Raw genomic sequence first — 20,354 nt, forward strand, 5'->3', positions numbered from 1 at the left:
AATTTCTACATAAACACTTAAGGACATAGTGCCATCATCGTGTATCCAGTACAATGCTGCACATAGTAGGCACTCAGTAAATATTTATTGAATAAATTAATGAGCAAAGGGACGTTTTTTTTTTAAAAACCAAGAAGTGTTACTTAGAATATAAATCAGTCAGTATCCTTTTGATGTAATAAACAGAAAATCAAACACATACTGGTTTATAGTAGAAAGAAGAGGAGGGGAGAAGTCTTACAACTGACTGGTCTAGGACGGGTCTGGTTCAGATTAGTCTTGATCCAGAGCTCAAAGAAGGGCTCTCAACCTTCACTTCTCAACTCTACCCCCTCAGTGTAGCCTCCATTTTGGGGGAGATTTCTCTTTGGGAAGTACTGGAAACAGAAACCACTATAAGTATGTCAAGCATAAGGATTCAGTGGGAAATGAATGCATATATGTCGGAAAGGTTGGCAGAATGAAAACCAGGAGACTTCCACTGCACCTGCCATCCAGAGCTCAGGACCTTGTCACTGACACTGCTTCTACCACGGCTGCTGCCACGGATGCACCATACCCTTGGAGAACTGACAAGGGCACCTGGAGTCATGAGCACAGAAGTTTGCTCATCAGCTCATTCTATCACATGAGGATGGCCTTCTTCTTCCTTCCATCTTCCAAATCTTGCACCACGGCTCATCAGTCATTAGCAGAACTCCAGAATTTTAATTCCATAAAAATCCAGACAATGTGATTTTAACTTTCCATACTTTATAATCCAGGAGACAGGGAGACATAGAAAGGAGTGAGATTGGAAGCTAAATAAAAATGAACAATATCGTGCAGTCCACTGCTTGCACTAATAATCTTTCAAGCAGACGACAGAACTATGTTCCCACCTAATGCACCCATTCCCTTCTTCAAATGAAAACATGCTTATCCGAGCCCCTAGTCTTTATACCCATGGCTATGTGATATTCCTCCTTCTTCTCTTTTAGTCACAAATTCTACCGTAAGACACTCTAACCAGAAGACTATCTTATAAAATTAACCGCTACCAGCAAATCTCATAGAAAAGGAAAGGGAAAAGCAATGAAGTTTATTAATACAAAAACAAAGCAAGGAAGAAAAATGCAATAGGTCATGAAACTGTAGTTGGTGTTTATTACTTCCTTATTCCTTATTCCTTATTCTCTTTGCCCTCAGAATCTTCCCAGCTAGTAGGGTGACATAAACCTTCAATCCTGAAGGATCTGAGCCCTAAACAGTCCTGTCTTGTTGAACAGCTGTAGATTTCTACTAACATGTATCATTGAACAGGGAGTTACTAGAAGGAACTCTAGAGGAACTCCTGAGTCAAAGACATGCTTGTCTCTAACTCCGTTGTGTGGCTACATCACTATTTTCCCATAAATCAGCCCAGCTGGTTTGGTAACTTCCTTATTTCCTTGATGGCCTGATGGCATCATGAACCTGAAATGTCCAGATGCAGTTTCAAATTCCTATTTAAGGAACTATGTGTCTCCTACTGGAAACACAGCCCAATGTCATAGGAACAGGAAGCACTATTTTGCAAGAGCATGACTAGGTTTCATTGTGGAACACAACCCTCTCACTTCTACTGTTTCCTGAGTTCAGGTGTACTGGGCATGAAAGAAACAGCAATCTGGTTTAGAACATCCACTGCCCATGAAGGACAGTACACTCAGCTGAGTATACACTCAGTATACTCCTGCTTGGGGCTGCACCTGAGCCTTCAATACTCCACCCTACTGCCCTGTACAGCCAGCTGCTTTGGGGTGACAAGGTTCATAATAAAACTACTGAACTCTACAGCAGTCAGTATACTGCCTCATTTTTCTGTAAAACGGGTTTCTTAGCAAGACAGGCTGTGATGGTGAGCAAGTATACAGAATATCCAACAATGATGATGCTGGCAGAAGCACTGCAGGAAGGAAATGCAAATCTGTACCTGAAATAAATGCTCACTCCCCACAGGGCAAATCCCTGTGCACTCCAGATGGAAGGGCTCCTGTGTAACCTGTCTGCCACCAAGTGGCCGCTTGGTCTACCTTGGGGTATGGTACTCGACACTGGGGCTCAGAGTTGGTCCCTGATGGGAGACTGCTGGGTGCTCAGCAGCCAGATGAGCCTTGATGAGAATTTCGCGTCGATGAACTCACACATTCCATACCCTGCTACTGCTGTCGTCTCCTTATTCGTCGTGAACAAGCACTGGGTGTGCTGGGGAAAAGCTGACTGACCTCTACAGAAGTCTTCCTGGCCACCTGCTCCTCAAAAGCCTCCTCAGTAGTAGATGCCTTTGATGAACATTCACTATATGCTCATAGTGTCCAAGGGGTTCACCCACACCATTTTCCTCAGACCGCTTATGACCAACCCTCTGATCTTCTTCCTTCCAAATCTCTGAATCTCCAGCTAGCCTGCGAGACACTGGGTGTGTTCAAGCCACTGGCTTGCTCTCTTTCCAAGTGACAACGAAATGTACTGCTCAAAGTTCTGCCTCCTGGATTTCCTTTCTCCCAATACCCTTTAGGGCCACCTTCCAGAGGGGCTGTTTTAATACATCAATCCACTTCTGATTAACGCCAGTATACTGTGCTTCATTCGATTTTTTCTTTCTCAGTCATCTGGTCACAGGGAACTCTCCATGAGCTCAGTGCTGTGGGTTGACAGAGCAGGGGTGAGTGCCATGGGGGTCTTAGATACCTGCCATAATCCCCACTGAAATTAGGGAGCTTTTCCAATGGCAGCACCTCCCACTGACATTCTCTAAATCTACAGTGGTCAGGCATTACAGAGTTTTTCAAGGATACATCAAGGATACATCACTCCAATGGATCCTCACTCCAATATTTTCCTCAATGCCTGAGGAAGAAGGGTCCTTTGGATCTTCTTGGGGAGCATGGCTAGGGAGTGAATGAATGCCATCATTCTACTCCAATATTCCTGACTCCCTGAGTATTTTTGATTTATCTGTATTAGTTGGCATCACAATTTCATTTAATGGGGGCCACCCCTGAGCCCAGGTTGCAGTAACATTTCTAATGAGCCATTTCCAGCTGCTGGAGCCAGCACACTGAGTGCATAATCTGAATTACATTCATTTCTAAATGCCACCTTTCGAATCATTTGCATGCATATTTCCTGGGTTTCTGCTGATAAAAATTAGTGGAAGTTTGCAAATCTTTTGTTCCATAAACTATCTCCTCTGGATCAGATCTTGTCCGTATCCTCTTGGGGCATGCTAGCATCTGATTCTAGTTCTAGGAGTGAAAGTATGAGGTAGGGATGGGGCAATTGGAGAATCAGCACCTCCCTGCAAGGTGATTACTTTATAATCTTCAAACCAGGCTGTACCACTCTTACCAAACATGGGCAGAGGACTGTTGAAGGCTCAGCAGTATTTGGGAGGGCAGTAGTACTTGGATTCACTCAAATCCCCCCAAATTCCCAGGGCCTCATTCTTTCCCATTCAATGCCCTCAATGTTCATAGAAGAGACCTGGGGAGGCTGCAAATTAAATTTGTATTGCAAAATTCTGTTACCTGCAGCTGCAGACTCTGCACCTAATTTCTGCAACATCAGCCCTGAGTCTACATGAAATAAGAGGTGCTTCTGGGCATTTATTAAAGCTTGTATCCTCTGACCACGCTTGAGATTGTCATTTCCTGTCTTTAAACTCTCTTGGGCAGTTCAGGGCCTTCAGAAAACCTGTCACTGCTACCGCTGTTGCTGCTGTCACAGACACCACGCACCCACAAACCTGGTAAATGGTCTCATGCAAATCCCTGCTATTTCTGGAGCTTTCCGTCATCTGGAAATCCCACAGAAAGATGGCTCTGTCTCCTATCTATCTTTCAAACTTTCCACCAGTACTTCACATTTGCAGAATTTAAATCCTCTGCCCAGGACCTGGGCTCTAAAGAAAATACAGTGTTTAACCACCGAAAATTTAGCCATTCAGTTTAGCCACTGAAACTCCGGAGGGATGGAGAAGAGGAGTGGGCAATGAGTCCTAGAGCCAATGCCCAATACCAATAGTATATCAGAGGTCCATCTTGGGACCACCTCACTCCCTCACTCTAGCTCAGATGTTGAGGGTACAGACTTGTAATTCTAATTCTAGCTCTCCGGCTTACTTAACTTCTGTGTTACTGAACTTCTCTGTGCCCCAGACCTCAGTTTTCTTATCTGTTGAATGGGTACAGTAATGGGTACCTACTTTGCCGTATCGTAAGTCCTCAGGACTCCTCAATCGCTGTGTCAGTTTCTTATAAACCGAGGACTACCCGTAGGGGCTTCGGGAGCAAAACTCCACGAGGTCCCACAGGGAGCAGGTAGCTCTCCTAATGGCTGGACCTGCGGCCGGTGTTTAGAACAGCGCTGGCAAGTACCTGTTGAATGAATAGACAAATGGGTGGAAACTGACCGAAGGAAGGCTAGGCCTTCAGGTCTCTTCATCCCCAGTCTCGTGAAAGTTAGGAGGCAGAAGGGGACGGGGACGGAGTACTTCGGTGTTTACAGGCCTGACCCTGAGTTGACTCCCGACTTTGCCACTTAGCAGCAGCAGGACTCTGGACGAGTTAATTTACTCAGTTTCTTCGATTCTGAAATGGGGCGAATAATACCCACCTTGGCACGCCACGGGCGCTTGGACACCTCTCTGTCCTCCCTTCCTCCCGGCGGACCCTTCCGGCCACAAACACACCTGGAAGCCGGAGGGCTTGGAGCTGGGGGTGCCGCAGAAGGGTCCCCGCGCGCCCCGCGGGCAGCCGGCAGCACGTGGGCTGCAGCGCGCGCGGCGCGGACTCGGAAGGAGACTCGAGTTTCCCGCGATCCCGAGTCGGTGCGGGAGGGGCCGCGCGCGGTCATAGAAGGCGGAGCCGGCGGGGAAAAGGAAAGCGAGAGCGAGCCGCCCGGACCCGGCAGGCGGGCAGCGGCAGCGGCAGCGGCAGCGGCAGCGGCGGTGCACGGTGAGCAGCGGGGCTCCGGGCGCGCGGCGAGCGCGCGGGGCGGTGCTGGGCGCGGCGAGGGGCGCGGCCCCGGCCCGGGAAGTGGCTGCGGGGGTAGACGCCGCCGACCCCCGGCCTGGCCGCGCGGAAGCGCTGTCCGAGGCCCGCAGCTAGGGAGGGGATCCCTCAGCGCGCTGGCGACTGAGAGCTGTTTTTTTCCGCGAAGAATTTCGGTCAGAGCAAGTAACGAATTTCCCAGGCCGGGGTGGCGGGGTGGTGGGGTGGGGGTGCGGGGGCAGGGGGATCTAGTGGAAAACAGGTACGTGGGGAATGTGACAGATCGGAAATACGGAGGCCTGGACTTCTCATAGATTGGCTAAATAGGCCCTGGCTAAAAATCTCTTGCCTAGACAGTTCTAATTGTTTCCCAATTGCTTGGCTTTAGCCCTCCCCCACCCTCGTCCCCGCCCCGTCCCCTCCTCTCCCCTTCCCCCGCCCCCATCCCTTCCTCCTTTCCCTGCCCCAACTCCGTACCACCCTTTCCCCCCTTGTCTTTTTTCAACACTGCCGCTGCCCCAGGGGTCCTTTTAATCAGAACAGGACAGTCCTTTGCTCGGATCCTCCCAATGGCTTACCGTCTCATCAGAATTCCGTAAATGGCACGGACAAGGCCCCTTGCTCTCTCCACTCCGACCATGCAGGCCCCATTGCTGTTCTTGGAATACAGCCAAGCATATGCTTGCCTCTGGGCCTTTGCACTGCCTGTTTACCCTTCCTGGAAAGCTCTTCCCCCATACCTTCTTGGGCCGTTCTTTTACCTTACCCTGCACTTCTTTTTTAGTGTATTTGTTTTTGAGAGAGAGAGAACGAGAACAAGTTGGGGAGGGGCAGAGAGCGAGGGAGAGAGAGAATCCCAAGCAGGCTCCCCACTATCAGCATAGAGCCTGATGTGGGGCTCCAACCCAGCCACGGTGAGATCATGACCTATGTATGAGATTATGACCTGAGCCGAAGTTGGACCCCCACCCCACTGAGCCACCCAGACTCCCCTGTTTTACCCTGTGCTTCCTGCAATGTCACTTATGTCAGAGTAGCTTTCCCTGAATACTGTCTATTATTAACAAAAAAACACCTCCCTTCCCTGGCAGTCCCCCCTTACTCTGGTTCAGTTTTCAACATGGTAGTTTTCAGCCTGTGACATTTTTTATGGATTTGTCTGAGTTCCTCCATTAGTTAAGTTCACAAGAGTATTGTTCACTGGTACTGCCTGGGCACCTAGTACATAACAGGTTCTCATTAAATATCTGTTTAATGAATGGCGATTCATAAATTCTCTTTTGAATTACAGAATAACGAGACTTCCTATTGCCTGTGGTTTTTTTTAATTTATTTTTAAAATTTACATCCAAGTTACTTAGCATATAGTGCAACAATGATTTCAGGAGTAGATTCCTTAATACCCCTTACCCATTTAGCCCATCCCCCCCACAACCCCTCCAGCAACCCTGTTTGTTCTCCATATTTAAGAGTCTCTTATGTTTTGCCCCCCTCCATGTTTTTATATTATTTTTGCTTCCCTTCCCTTATGTTCATCTGTTTTGTATCTTAAAGCCCTCATATGAGTGAAGTCTTATGATATTTGTCCTTCTCTGACTAATTTCACTTAGCATAATACCCTCCAGTTCCATCCACGTAGTTGCAAATGACAAGATTTCATTCTTTTTGATTGCCGAGTAATACCCCATTGTATATATATACCACATCTTCTTTATCCATTCATCCATCGATGGACATTTGGGCTCTTTCCATACTTTGGCTATTGTTGATAGTGCTGCTATAAACATGGGGGTACATGTGCCCCTTTGAAACAGCATACCCGTATCCCGTGGATAAATACCTAGTCGTGCAATTGCTGGGTCATAGGGTAGTTCTATTTTTAATTTTTTGAGGAACCTCCATACTGTTTTCTAGAGTGGCTGCACCAGTTTGCATTCCCAGCCTGTGATTTCTTAAGCACTAAAAACGTCTTGCCGAAGGAGGGCTGAAAGATAGACTTTGCTGTCACTTAGGAGTTTTGAATTTGGGGCAGATTATGCTCTTCTGCCATTTGCTTATTTGACCCTGAGGATCCATAACCCTGGACCTATAGTTTACTCATTTCATTAGTCAGATACTAGATGGTACATGTAGTGTGGCAAGCATTGTGGAGGCCCGGGAGGGGGCTGGGCCCACAAGGAGCTAACAGTCTGCCAGAAGGAGCAAAGGCACAGTCATAGTGACTTCCGGGCATGAGTAAGATGGATACATTACACTCGTCAGTGATTTAGGTGGGGATTTCTTTTAGGAAAATGATAACATAGATTTAAAACAAGATTAATTTATAGTAGTTGGAAAAGAAACCTGCTGCTTCTTTTTTCCAGGCTTGTAAGTACTTTTGCAAATATGTTAATTCAGCACTTTCTTAGGTTGCACGTATATTTCACTTAAATTCTCATGATGGGCAGTTACTTAAAATTAAGAGTACAGAGGATTTAGAGCATTTGAGAGAATTTACGGTCTCTTCCATAACTGCTATTTTGAAGTCTGTGATCCCCTCCCAATCTGACATATGGTCTCATAGTTGTGACCAAAGTAAATGACACTGTTTCTATGGTACGTCTACAGATCCTTATCAAAAACCCTTGGGCCTCGGGGCGCCTGGGTGGCTCAGTCGGTTAAGCGGCCGACTTCGGCTCAGGTCATGATCTCGCGGTCCATGAGTTCGAGCCCCGTGTCGGGCTCTGTGCTGACAGCTCAGAGCCTGGAGCCTGTTTCAGATTCTGTGTCTCCCTCTCTCTGCCCCTCCCCTGCTCACGCTCTGTCTCTCTCTGTCTCAAAAATAAACGTTAAAAAAAAAAAATTAAAAAAAAAAAAACCCTTGGGCCAGATGTGTTCTGGTATTCAGAGGTTTTTGGATTTTAGAAAGGTAGGGCAGCGTACATCCTGTCTATTATACCATGCTCTCAGCGGGATTTGGGGGCAGCACTCTCTAATAAAACAGTTTCCGTAGTGAACTGTATAAGTGGACAACAAAGTATCATAAAGCTAGCTCGTGTCATTTCAGGTCTAGACAGGGGGCTACACACCTATCAAAAACAAAACAAATGAAAACAAAATAAGCCTCAATTTTCAGTGCCTTTTGGATTTTGGAATTGCAGACCAGGAGCACCATTGATTGAAGGTTAATGGTGTGGGAAGGACTCTGCTGGATGCTTTTCATCTGATTTATTCCCCACAACGTTGAACTCAGGTGCTTTTATTCCTGTCTTCAAGTCATAAATAAAAGGTTCAGAGAGGGTGTAGCCCAGATCCGTGTGGCTGTAAAGCCTGTCTCTACGACAGTAAGCAGTCATGTGAGGGCTTTACCTTTGCTCAGGCTCCAGGCACTGGGAGCCACCAGCACCGCTCGCCCAAACCACTGCAGCCGCCTCTGTTTGGTCTCCTTACTTCTGCACGTGCTCTGCTTCCCTTTCCACACCTGTCCCTGCCCGCATACCTTGTTCTTTACATAGTATCAGAGTAATCCTTTAAAACGTAAATCCAATCACATCCCCCACTACTTAGAGAACCTTCTGTAACTAACTTCCTATTGCAATTGTAGTAACATCCACCAGTTCTGACCGTGAACCACAAGGTCTATGTGGGTGGCACTGGCCCACTTCTCTGTCTCGCTTCCTACTCTTTCTCCCTCATTCAATGTGCAGCAGTCCCCTTGATCTTTTTGTTATCCCTTCAAAGGTCATACTGGTTCCTGAGATACTCTTCCCCCATATCTTAATATGATGGACTTTCTCATTACTCAGTCTTCATTTAAATATTACCTCCTAAGAAGGGTCTTTCCTGACCACTGTGTCTACAACCACCTCCCTCTGTCCCCACCAACAGAGCTCATCCTCTATGCCGCACCCCTATTTAATTTCACTGTGGCACTTTCAGCCATCTGATCATCATATTATCCATTCCTTTTATTTGTTTCTGTACATGATCATTTTCTGTCTTCCCTCAGTGGAATGCAGGTAGGGTTATAATCTGTCCTGTGCACATCTGTATACTCATGGTCAGAACAGTGCCTGACACTTGATAAACATTTACTGAATAAATGAAGAAAGGATACACAGAAAACAGCAGATGAAGAAAAAGGAGAAGACGAGGGGATTGAACGTGCAGTATTTAATTTTAATGAGTCATTCTTTCATTCTCCTGTATACCGTTCAACTGTTCAGCACTTACCACTGCCCACTGGGTGTTGATATACAAAGATGAGTAAGACATAGAACCTACTTCCCAAAGAACAAACTGGGCTGTTATCAGAGCTGGGCAAAGTGGAGCGGCCGGGCCTTGGAGGAATACTAGTGGGCCCTCCAACATCAAAGAAGACTTGTGGAGCCTCACAGATGAGTGGGAGTTGCCTGGTAGACAGAGGGCTCACATATTGCATTCACAGCAAAGAGAAAAGCATGTGACAAGTCATGGCGGGGGGAGGTCTGGGCGGGGGGGCGGGGTCTGCAGATACTTTGGCATCCATTCATTGATTATTGAGCCACTACTATAATAGCCTGCTCCCTTCCCTTTTACAGCTTGTGAACTCTTTTGGCGCACAGTTATATAAGCAATTGCAGTAAAGGGGACAAGAGCTGTGATAGAGCACCAAACCAGGACCTCTTCAAGGGTGTCTGAGAAGTGACATTTGAGCTGAGATCTATAGGAAATAGGAGTTGACCAGGCGAAGGCAGTGGAAGGGGTAGAGCCAAGAACATTTCAGGAGGCAGCGTGTTGGACAGAAGGAGTTAGGAGTCAGGAGGGAGGGGTAGAAGTGTTCTTTTGCACACCACCATTGTGTAGGTGGAATTTAAAGCCATAATTCTAGAGGCGATCACCAGGGGAGTGAGTGTTAGAAGAGAGAGGAGATCCAAGGACTGGACCCTGGGGTACTAGAATATTTACAAGCAATGTCTGTTCAAGTCCTTTGCCAGTTTTTAATTAGGGTGTCTTTTTGTTGTTGGGTTGTAAAAGTTCTTTATATATTCTGGATATTAGACCCTTATCAGCATATGATTTATAGATATCCCATTCTGTACATTCATTTTCTTCATAGTGGCCTGTGTCACACAAATGATTTTACTTTTGATAAAACCCAGTCTATCTGTGTTTTCTTTTGCTGCTTGTGCTTTTGCTGTGATAACAAAGATTCCATTGCCAAATCCAAGATCATGAAGATTTACCCTTATGTCTTTTTTTCTAAGAGTTTTACAGTTTGAGCTCCTGTATTTAGATTCTATATATTTTTTAGATTTTTCTTATGATTTAAGTCATTGCTACTCTCTTGGTCCAATGAGACCCATAAACTGGGGTCATAATTTACCCAGGTAAATTTACCTAAAATTGACTTTTCAAAGAAAGATTTTGGAGATTTCATATGGAAGTCTATTTCTGTATTGCAAAGTCTTTAATGATTTCATAAACTTCACTTTATATATGTACTCTCGACCTTTTTCTTCTCAGCATGAAGAATTCTGATTCTACTCCTGTAGCCTTTTTACCTTCTCAGGCAGGTAGATGAACTTGTACCTGACATTCACTAGAAACAGAGAGTGGAGTGGAAGAGAGAGATCCCTTTCCTTTTTTGGCCAGTTGAGTTATGAAAGTAGAAAGTTTTGGTATGCAGTTCATGAGAGAAAAAGATTTTGTAACAAAGTCTTCTCTGTATTTATGTGGGGCTGAAATGAGTCTCTTTTTTTAATGTTTATTTTTGAGAGAGAGAGAGAGAGAGAGAGAGAGAGAGTGCACGTGCACATGCAAGTGGGGGAGGAGCAGAGAGGGAGACACAGAATCGGAAGTAGGCTCCAGGCTCTGAGCTGTCAGCACAGAACCCAATGCGGGGCTTGAACTCATGAGGTGCAAGATCATGACCTGAGCTGAAGTTGGACACTTAACCAACTTAGCCACCCAGGTGCCCAGAGATGAGTCTTCTAAAGAAGATTCTTCTTACCCTGTTTTGTCTCCTAAACTCGACTGGGAAAATCAGATTAAATATGTTCTGTGTTACTTTTTTCAAACATCTCTTCTGTTCTAGGTTATTAGAAGAAATGGCCAATCATCGTCCACCAAGTTTTTTTATAGAAGAACTTAATGTATACTGTCAGAAGCACAACATGGTACTTAAGTATCAGGAACTGTCTAAGACGGGACCTCCACATAACTTAAGGTACATTGCTTTTTTCTTTTTTAAGATTGTATTTTTTTAGTAATTTCTGTATCCAATGTGGGGCTCAAACTTACAACCTCGAGATCAAGAGTCACATGCTCGACTGACTGGGCCAACTAGGTCTTTCAAATTGCTGTTTTTTTTGTTTGTTTGTTTTGTTTTGTTTTAACATTTATTTATTTTTGATAGAGACACAGCACAAGTGGGGGAGGGGCACAGAGAGACAGGGAGACACAGAATCTGAAGCAGGCTCCCGGCTCTGTACTATCAGCACCGAGCCCGACGCGGGGCTCAAACTCACAAACCTCGAGATCATGTCCTGAGCCAAAGTCAGATGCTTAACCGACTGAGCCACCCAAGCACATCTGATTGCTGGGATTTTTAAAAGGTATATCTCCATAAAATATGAACTGGGAAAATGGCCACTCTGGCACAATTTTGAAGTCAATAATTTAGCTATGGGGGCACCTGGACAGCTCAGTCAGTTGAACATCCAACTCTTGATTCCTGCTCAGGTCACGATCTCACAGATTGTGAGTTCAAGCCCCATGTCAGGCTCTGCACTAACAGTACAGAGCCTGTTTGGGATTCTCTCTTTCTTTCTCTCTCTCTCTGCCTCTTGCCTGTTATCTCTCTGTCTCTGTCTCAAAATAAATAAATAAACTTAAAAAAAAGAAAAAAATAATAATTTAGCTCTAGAACAAAGATGATGTGCTGTTTGGTGTTTGGGGGTGACTGCTTAAATTCTATGTGCAATGGGTTAAAACCTTCAGGGTAGTCACAGGAAGCAATGTAATTAGAACACTTGTCTTTAGATAATGTATGAATTTTATAATATTTTATGAATATTGTCTTTGTAATCAGGTTTAAATACCAAGTTATCATAGATGAGAGAGGATATCCAGAAGCTGAAGGTAAATCGAAGAAGGAGGCCAGAAATGCTGCAGCCAAATTGGCGATTGAAATACTTAATAAAGAAAACAAGGTGAGTAAATGCCCTTTTTAACTTTTCTCTGTGAGAAAATACCCATACAGAGTAAAGCCATTCACAAGTTCTTTTTTTTTTATTAATTAATTAATTTTTTAGTTTTTAAAACAAAAATTTTTTTTTAATATTTATTTATTATTGAGAGACAGAGAGACACAGAGCATGAGCAGGGAAGGGGCAGAGAGAGGGGGAGACACAGAATCCGAAGCAGGCTCCAGGCTCTGAGCTGTCAGCACAGAGCCCGACATGGGGCTCGAACTCACGAACTGTGAGATCATGACCTGAGCCGAGGTCGGACGCTTAACTGACTGAGCCACCCAGGCACCCCATCTTTTTCTTTTTTTAAGTTTATTTATTTATTTTGAGAGAGAGAGCGAGGGCAAGTGGGGGAGGAGCTTAGGAAGAAGGAGAGAGAGAATCCCAAGCAGGCTCCATGCTATCAGCACAGAGTCCGACAAGGGGCTCAGTCTCACAACTGAGAGATCACTACCTTAGCTGATATCAAGAGTCGGTCTCTTCACCAACTGAGCCACTCAGGTGCTCCCACAAGTTCTTTTACATACAGAAGTTCCGCCCCCCCGTCTCCATTTCTGTAAGGCCCTGAATGAAAGATATATCTAGGAGATAATGGGCAAAGCTTGGCCATACCTATTTAGAATGCTAATGGTAGTGGTAGCCTCTGAAGTTGGAAGAATGGGGAAAGGAAACAGTGTGAAATGAGCCGACAGGTCCTGGCAGGACCCCTCCACCTAAGTGAGCAGTGCAGTGGGAAAGGACAAAGAGGTGGAGGGACTGTGAGGAGGGTGATGTATCAGGAGGGCAGATGATTGAGAGCCTGATCAAGAGCTCTGTTCTAGGTGAGAACAGAGTAAAGAGTACAGAAAAAGCTGTCTGAAGAGATTCCAGTCGAAAATGTTTCTGAAATAAAGGAAGACCTGCATCCAGATTAAAACAACAGATCATAGAAAAATACGGAGCCACCAAGAACAAGATCCATCAATCATTGGGAAAGTCCTGAGCTCTAGGCGTGATGACAAAATCCTGCAAGCATCTAGGCAGAAAAGAAATTTTTTTTTTAAATTTTTAAAAAATTTTTATTTAAAAAATTTTTTTTTCAAAATTTCTTTTAATGTTTATTCATTTTTTGAGAGAGAGAGAGAGAGAAAGACAGATCATGAGCAGGGGAGGGCCAGAGAGAGACAGATACACAGAATCTGAAGCAGGTTCCAGGCTTCGAGCTGTCAGCACAGAGCCTAATGCGGGGCTTGAACTCACGAACCTCGAGATCATGACCTGAGCCGAAGCTGGACACTTAACCGACTGAGCCATCCAGGCACCCCCAAAAGTAAATTATTTAAAATGTAAAAATGGGGGCACCTGAGTGGCTCAGTCAGTTAAGCGTCCGACTTCGGCTTGGCTCATGATCTCACAGTTTGTGAGCTCGAGCCCCGTGTAGGGCTCTGTGCTGACAGCTTGGAGCCTGGAGCCTGCTTCAGATTCTGTGTCTCCCTCTCTCTCTGCTCCTCCCTGCTCACGCTCTGTCTCTCTCGGTCTCAAAAATAAATAAGCATTAAAAACAATTTTTTTTAATGTAAAAATGAAGGGGTGCCTGGGTGGCTTAGTTGCTTAGCTATCCGACTTCAGCTTCGTGAGTTTGAGCCCTACGTCAAACTCTGTGCTGTCAGCGTGGAGCCTGCTTCGGATCCTCTTGTGTCCTTTACTCTCTGCCCCTCCCCTGATTGTGCTCTCTCTTTCTCAAAGATAAATAAAGACTTTAAAAGTATATAAAAATGAAAAAAAATCATACTGTCCATAGCAACGTTAAAAGCCAAGGGATAGTCGAGAAATGGCTGTAACATGAGACAAGAGCTCGTTTATATGTGGGACAAGAGAGGATCATTCTCACATATTGAACATTTGAAAACATTGACTTTCAAGATACTTTCCTGAAAAATCTTACTCAATGATGTCTCCCTGGTAACTCAAATAGGGAAAAGTAAATCAGGCAAAATTGTAAACTCATGAATTGTTAATGAGCCAGAAAATCGAATCAAGAAGTTAGAAAAAGAACAATAGAATGCCTTCCCCTAATGAAGCAGAAGAAAATAATAATAAGGTCAGACATTAATGTACAAGAAAACAAAGAAATAATAAAGATGGTCAATAAAACCAAAAGTTAGTTCTCTGACAAGATTAATTAAATAGAAAAACTTTGGACAAGCTTTCGTCAGATTAAAAAAAGTACATTCCATTCTTATAATGGAAGGAATGTGCTATTATATTCATCTTTCCCACTAAGGTGTGATCCAGGATATGGCTTTACTTCAGTTTTGGTTGTCTTCATTTTTGAGATTTACAAAGGGTGAGTGAGACAGTGTTATAGTATTTTGTGTGGATAAACAAGAAAGTTAACTACTTTGTTTTTCTTTAGGAAACTATCAAATGAAAATGGCTCCTATGGTTAACACTTACCCTTGTGGATTTTTTCTGGTAGAAAAAGATACATACTTAGACTTGTACTCAAGGTAGTAGAGTAGGACAACACATAAGATCTAAATTGTCTTTCAAATTATTCTTCTAGTAATCTTATTAAATTTTATTAAATAAACTAAATTTTATTTAGTATTTATCAAAATAGTTCAACTTCTGTTTTCATGTATATTAAGCAAGATTTTTCTTTCTTTGTAGGCAGTTAGTTCTGTATCACTGCCAACAACACATTCATCAGAAGGATTAGGATTAGGATCCACTGGGAATTTCATAGGCCGTATCAATAGGCTTGCCCAGAAGGAACAACTGTCTGTAAATTATGAACAATGTGAATTGAAAGAACCTGGGCCTGAAAGGTGAGACGTAATTCAGTTTTTCCTTCTGTTTCATTGTATCTAAGCAATATAACAGCAATATAACGGGCTTGTTTCATGTCTAATTTTCCAGAAATATTTGTCTTCCTTTTTTGTATATTCTGCAGGGAAGGTTTTATAGAACTCACACGCAATTGGACATCTTTGTAATCGAAATATTAAAATGCTTACTTGCTGAAATCTTGGGACCCATGTACCATAATAGATCAAATCTGGGGAATCCTTTGTTTCTGAGGTATATCTGGATGGTTTAGTCTGCAGGAGACCTATGAGAGTGTGAGGAGACCAGGATTTTAGGAATATGATTTGAGGGATGGAGTAGAGCTTCAGAGCTGCCAAGACTTTGGAAGTAAGGATAAAGAATAGATAAGAACTAGGAAAAGCAGAAAGCAAATGAGTCTGAAGGGGATTGTTTCTTGGCTACAACCAACCAGGTAAATGAGAGAAAAAAAAATCTGACTGACAAATAACCCAAATAACTACCTTAGGATACTGTCCTCTGAATTTTTTTTTAATGTTTGTTAATTTTGGGGAGACAGACAAAGTGCAAGCAGGGGAGGGGCAGAGACAGAGGGTGACACAGAATCTGAAGTAGGCTCCAGGGTCCAAGCTGTCAGCACAGAGACCGACGGGGGCTTGAACCCACAAAGCACGGGATCATGACTTGGGCAGAGGTCGGACGCTCAACCTACTGAGCCACCCGCGTGCCCCACTGTCCTCTGAATTGACTCAGCTATTGACTATTTTACTCTGATGGCTTTTAGGCCAGAACGAGGATGAGAAAAGCAGGATAGTATTCATTGGCATGAAATAGTGAAGTGTGTGGGTCAATCTCAATAAAGTAAGAGGCCATTTTATTTTTTCATAGCTCACCTGTTTGGTTCCTTTGGCTTAAGTGCTCTAACGTCAGTTCCCTAAAAGAGAGAAGTCTAGTTACAGGTGCCTGAGAGAATAAGAGCCATAGAAACCCTCCAGTCATTCAACCTAATTCTGCTTTCAGGGCCCAGCAGCAAAGACTCACCCTGGTTGGATGTATTTGCCTCTATGGCAAATAATACTAGAATAATTTTGTGGTAATATATAGTAATTCGATGATACTTACCATGTCCATTGCTTTGCTACCTTAAATACAGTTCTCATGTAATTGTCCAAGTATCCTTGCCTAACCACAAATATTCTTACATATAATATGAGGGGTGTGTGGACTTCAGCATGGGGCTTTTGTCTTTTGTACTGTGGGGATTTTCTTAGGTTTGGGAGCACATGAGCAGGGGACAGAAAATGCTGAAGTTAGAACAAATCTATGATTTGCCCATTCCCTACAAAACACTATAACCTTATTGTTTCTACTGTAGATGTCCTACTTTCCCTACTCAGGCTTTTTCTTTCCATTTGAGCATCTCTGAAAAATTTACCAGATCTCTCTCGTCCTTCTTTTCCTCCATATCTTTTGATCTTTGAGGAATTAAAAAAATGTTTTTAATGTTTATTTATTTTTGAGAGAGAGTGAGAGCACAGGGGAGGTGCAGACAGAAAGAGGGACAAAGGATCTGAAGCGGGCTCTGCATTGACAGCAGAGAGCCCGATGTGGGGCTTGAACTCACGAATGCTGAGATCATGACCTGGGCTGAAGTCAGAAGCTTAACCGACTGAGCCACCCAGGTGCTCCAAGGAATTTTTTTTAAGTTTTTTTGAAAAAATTGTATCTATTTATTTTGAGAAAGAAAGAGAACATGAGGCGGGGAGGGGCAAAGAGAGAGGGAGAAAGAGAGAATCCCAGACAGGCTCCACACTGTCAGCACAGAGTCTGATGCAGGGCTAAAACTCACATGACCTGAGCTGAAGTCAAGAGCTGGATGCTTAATAAACTGAGCCACTCAGGTGCCCCAACCTTTGCAGAATTTCAGTGAAGCAACAAAGAGAAGTTGGCTGGAAAATGCAAGCTAGGACGTCAACCAATCCTGGTTATTCTGGGAAACTGGTCAGCCAGTTTTGAAGATTTATATCATACAAGCTACCAGCTGTAAATCTACCTATCACATCATATTAAGGTCTTTGTTAATATATGTTTGTTTCCACATCATAAATTAGATTCACTGTTTTTTTTGTATTTGGGTTACATATTCTCCATCATTTCTCCTAGATTTCATTATAGATGCAAAATTGGACAGAAAGAATACGGTATTGGTGTAGGTAGTACTAAGCAAGAAGCCAAACAGTCAGCTGCTAAGCTTGCGTATGAGCAGATACTTTCAGAGAAAACCTCAATGGTATGTACTGCCTTTGGATTTAACTTTTAAATTTTAAAATTCCCTTTGAAGAGTGCAAGTTTGACTTCCTCCTTGATGATTTGGATGGCTTTTATTCCTTTGTGTTGCCTAATTGCTGAGGCTAGGACTTCCAATACTATGTTGAATAACAGAGGTGAGAGTGGACACCCCTATCATGTTCCTGACCTTAGGGGGAAAGTTCTCAGCTTTTCCCCATTGAGGATGATATTAGCGATGGGTCTTTCATAAATGGCTTTTATGATCCTGAGGTATGATCCTTCTATTTCTACTTTCTTGAGGGTTTTTATCAAGAAAGGATGCTGTATTTTGTCAAATGCTTTCTCTGCATCTATTGAGAGGATTGTATGGGTCTTGTCCTTTCTTTTATTGATGTGACGTAGCACATTGATTGTTTTGTGGATACTGAACCAGCCCTGCATCCCAGGTATAAATCCCACTTGGTTGTGGTGAATAATTCTTTTAATGTATTGTTGGATCTGGTTGGCTAATATCTTGAGGATTTTTGCATCCATATTCATCAGAGAAATTGGTCTATTCTTTTTAGTGGGGTCTTTGGTTTTGGAATCAAGGTAATGCTGGTTTCATAGAATGAGTTTGGAAGTTTTCTTTCCATTTATATTTTTGGAAGAGCTTCAAAAGAATAGGTGTTAACTCTTCTTTAAGTGTTTGGTAGAATTCCCCTGGAAAGGTTAGACTGTGTTTAGATGATGCCAGGACAGCTAGTAACATAGCAAAAGGATTCCTCCATTCTGTGTTTCACCAATGAGCCATGAGCCATGAGCCATGGGGCCATGAGGCCCCAGAGATCAAAGTTCTGTTGGCAGTTCAGGGTTTGTTTGTTTGTTTGTTTGTTTGTTTGTTTGTTTGTTTGTTTGAATATTTATTTATTTATTTTGGGAGAGAGGGAGAGCACGTGCATGAGCGGGGGAAGGGCAGAGAGAGGGAGCGAGAATGAGTCTCAAGCAGGCTCTGCACTCATAGCACAGCCTGATGCAGGGCTGGAACTCACAAACTGTGAGATCATGACCTGACTGGAAATCAAGAGTTGGTCGTCCAACCAACTGAGCCACCCAGGCGCCCCCCTCAGGGTTGTTTTGTAAATCCAGATCAAGCATTCGTAAATAAATGTGGTAGTTAGCACACAGAGACTGAGTCAGTATGGAGCAATAATTTAATTGCTCTTCAAACTCCTAAGGGGTACTCTTTCTTTCAGAAAGCTGACTCGGTATTAGCTGGTTCTTTGATTACTTCGCCTGGTGACTCTGGAAGCAACACTTTGGTGAAAAGCATATCGTAAGTATGAGCAAACAGCTGTGATATTTAACAAATTAAGATTGCTGCCTGAAAGTGCACATTTTATGAAAATGTTGAAGGAGAATTTAGAGAAAGAAATTACTGATCAACAAAAAATAGTCAGAATTCACAAATTAACAATTATTCCCCCTTCTTCCAGTGCTCCTGAATCACCATCTGAAAATGATTTCTTGGAAAATTCATCAGGAGGAAGTTGTGACAGGGGCCGTGTAAACAATTCTTCATCTCCTATGGTATAGTATTAGCCTCTAGCTTCCTAATTAGTTTCCTTATTTTCTTTGTATTTCCTCATTTAAAAAGTATCTCCCGTACCCAACCGTAATTTTTCTATTATCTGGTGCACTCTTATTTCATATTGATATGTGGCAGCATTTGACTTCCTCCTTTATTAACTCCCATTCCTCACATGCAAAATTCCTCCACTATTCACTCTCATCTTCTCCCTACTCACCTTCATGTTTTCATATATTCCTATGATCATGCTTATCTTCTATTAATTAGTACTTGAAAGGTCCATTAATATAATTCTGCTCCTGTTTTATTTTCAAGAGAGAGAGAGAGAACACGAACATGTGTGGGGGAGAGGGGCAGAGGGAGAGAGAGAGAAATCTTTTTTTTTTAATATGAAATTTATTGTCAAATTGGTTTCCATACAATACCCAGTGCTCATCCCAACAGGTGCTCTCCTCAATGCCCATCACCCAACCCCCCTCCCTCCCACCCCCCCCTCCAATCAACCCTCAGTTTATTCTCAGTTTTTAAGAGTCTCTTACGGTTTGGCTTGAGAGAGAGAAATCTTAAGCAGCCTCCACACTCAGCACGGAGCTTAACACAGGGCTCAATCCCAAGACCCTAGGATCATGACTTGAGCTGAAATTAAGAGTCAGATGCTCAACTGACTGAGCCACCCAGGCACCCCAGTTCTGCTCTTGTTTTAAAAAATCAGAACTAATGTTAAAAATCAGACAATTTGGGGGGCATCTGGATGGCTTAGTTGGTTAAGAATCTGACTTCAGCTCAGGTCATGATATCGCAGTTCACAGGTTCAAGCCTTGTATGGGGCTCTGTGCTGACAGCTCAGAGCCTGGAGCCTGCTTCAGATTCTGTGTCTCACTCACTCTCTGCCCCTTCCCACTCATGCTCTGTCTCTCTCTCTCTCTCTCTGTCTCTCTCTCTCTCAAAAGTAAATTAAAAAATCAGATAATTTTTGTGGTGATGATTAGTGTTATAAAAGTGTCCTGTTTATAATGAGTGATGAACAGATCAATAAGAAAAAGAAAAGTGGGTCAGTATAAAGATGTGCAAAATATCTGAACAAACAGGTCAGAGAAGAGATACCCAAATAGGCCCCAACATATGAAAAGATGCTTCACTGCATAGTAATGGTGAACATGCAAATCAAAACACAGTTAGGTATCATTTTAAGCCCGTTACCATGGCAAAATTTGAGTCTGGCAGTACTAAACATTGGCACAGCTGTGTTCCAGTTATGACCGCTATACGCTGCTGCTGGTGGAAGCGTAAGTTGGTGCACATTGTGGAGAACGGTTTGGTGACACGTAGTGAAGTGGAAGGTGTGTGTGCCGTGCCTTCAGGCAGTTCCCTTCCTGGGGAATGTGTACTAGAGAAACACTCATACGTATGTACAGAGACATTGGATAAGCACGTTCTTTGCAACAGCATTGGTAACAGGAG

General features: G+C 43.5%; 2 protein-coding genes across 6 annotated transcripts in view; one reads left to right on the plus strand and one right to left on the minus strand.

Moving 5' to 3' along the window:
- Positions 1–685: 685 nt before the first annotated feature.
- Positions 686–5,655, minus strand: LOC109498301 (translation initiation factor IF-2-like). Its single transcript, XM_045055104.1, has 4 exons — positions 5,594–5,655; positions 4,639–5,263; positions 4,229–4,400; positions 686–2,665 (listed from the first exon to the last, which is right to left on the minus strand). The coding sequence occupies exons 1-3, from the start codon at positions 5,653–5,655 to the stop codon at positions 4,353–4,355; spliced, it is 735 nt and encodes a 244-aa protein (XP_044911039.1). The 3' UTR covers positions 686–2,665; positions 4,229–4,352.
- The window catches only part of EIF2AK2 (eukaryotic translation initiation factor 2 alpha kinase 2), a 38,429-nt gene continuing 22,916 nt past the window's right edge, over positions 4,842–20,354 (plus strand). For 2 of the 5 annotated variants that reach the window (XM_045054689.1, XM_023251957.2), the window contains exons 1-7: positions 4,842–4,979; positions 11,071–11,202; positions 12,067–12,187; positions 14,879–15,036; positions 17,198–17,324; positions 18,559–18,638; positions 18,799–18,892. In XM_045054689.1, coding sequence (XP_044910624.1) covers positions 11,084–11,202; positions 12,067–12,187; positions 14,879–15,036; positions 17,198–17,324; positions 18,559–18,638; positions 18,799–18,892 — 699 coding nt within the window. In that variant the 5' untranslated portion in view covers positions 4,842–4,979; positions 11,071–11,083. Of the gene's footprint in view, positions 4,980–5,036; positions 5,192–11,070; positions 11,203–12,066; positions 12,188–14,878; positions 15,037–17,197; positions 17,325–18,558; positions 18,639–18,798; positions 18,893–20,354 lie in introns of those variants that run through there. The other 3 variants (XM_045054690.1, XM_023251956.2, XM_045054688.1) reach the window with 2 other exon arrangements.

This window comes from Felis catus, chromosome A3 (genome assembly GCF_018350175.1).
Source record: "Felis catus isolate Fca126 chromosome A3, F.catus_Fca126_mat1.0, whole genome shotgun sequence".
NCBI lineage: Eukaryota > Metazoa > Chordata > Mammalia > Carnivora > Felidae > Felis > Felis catus.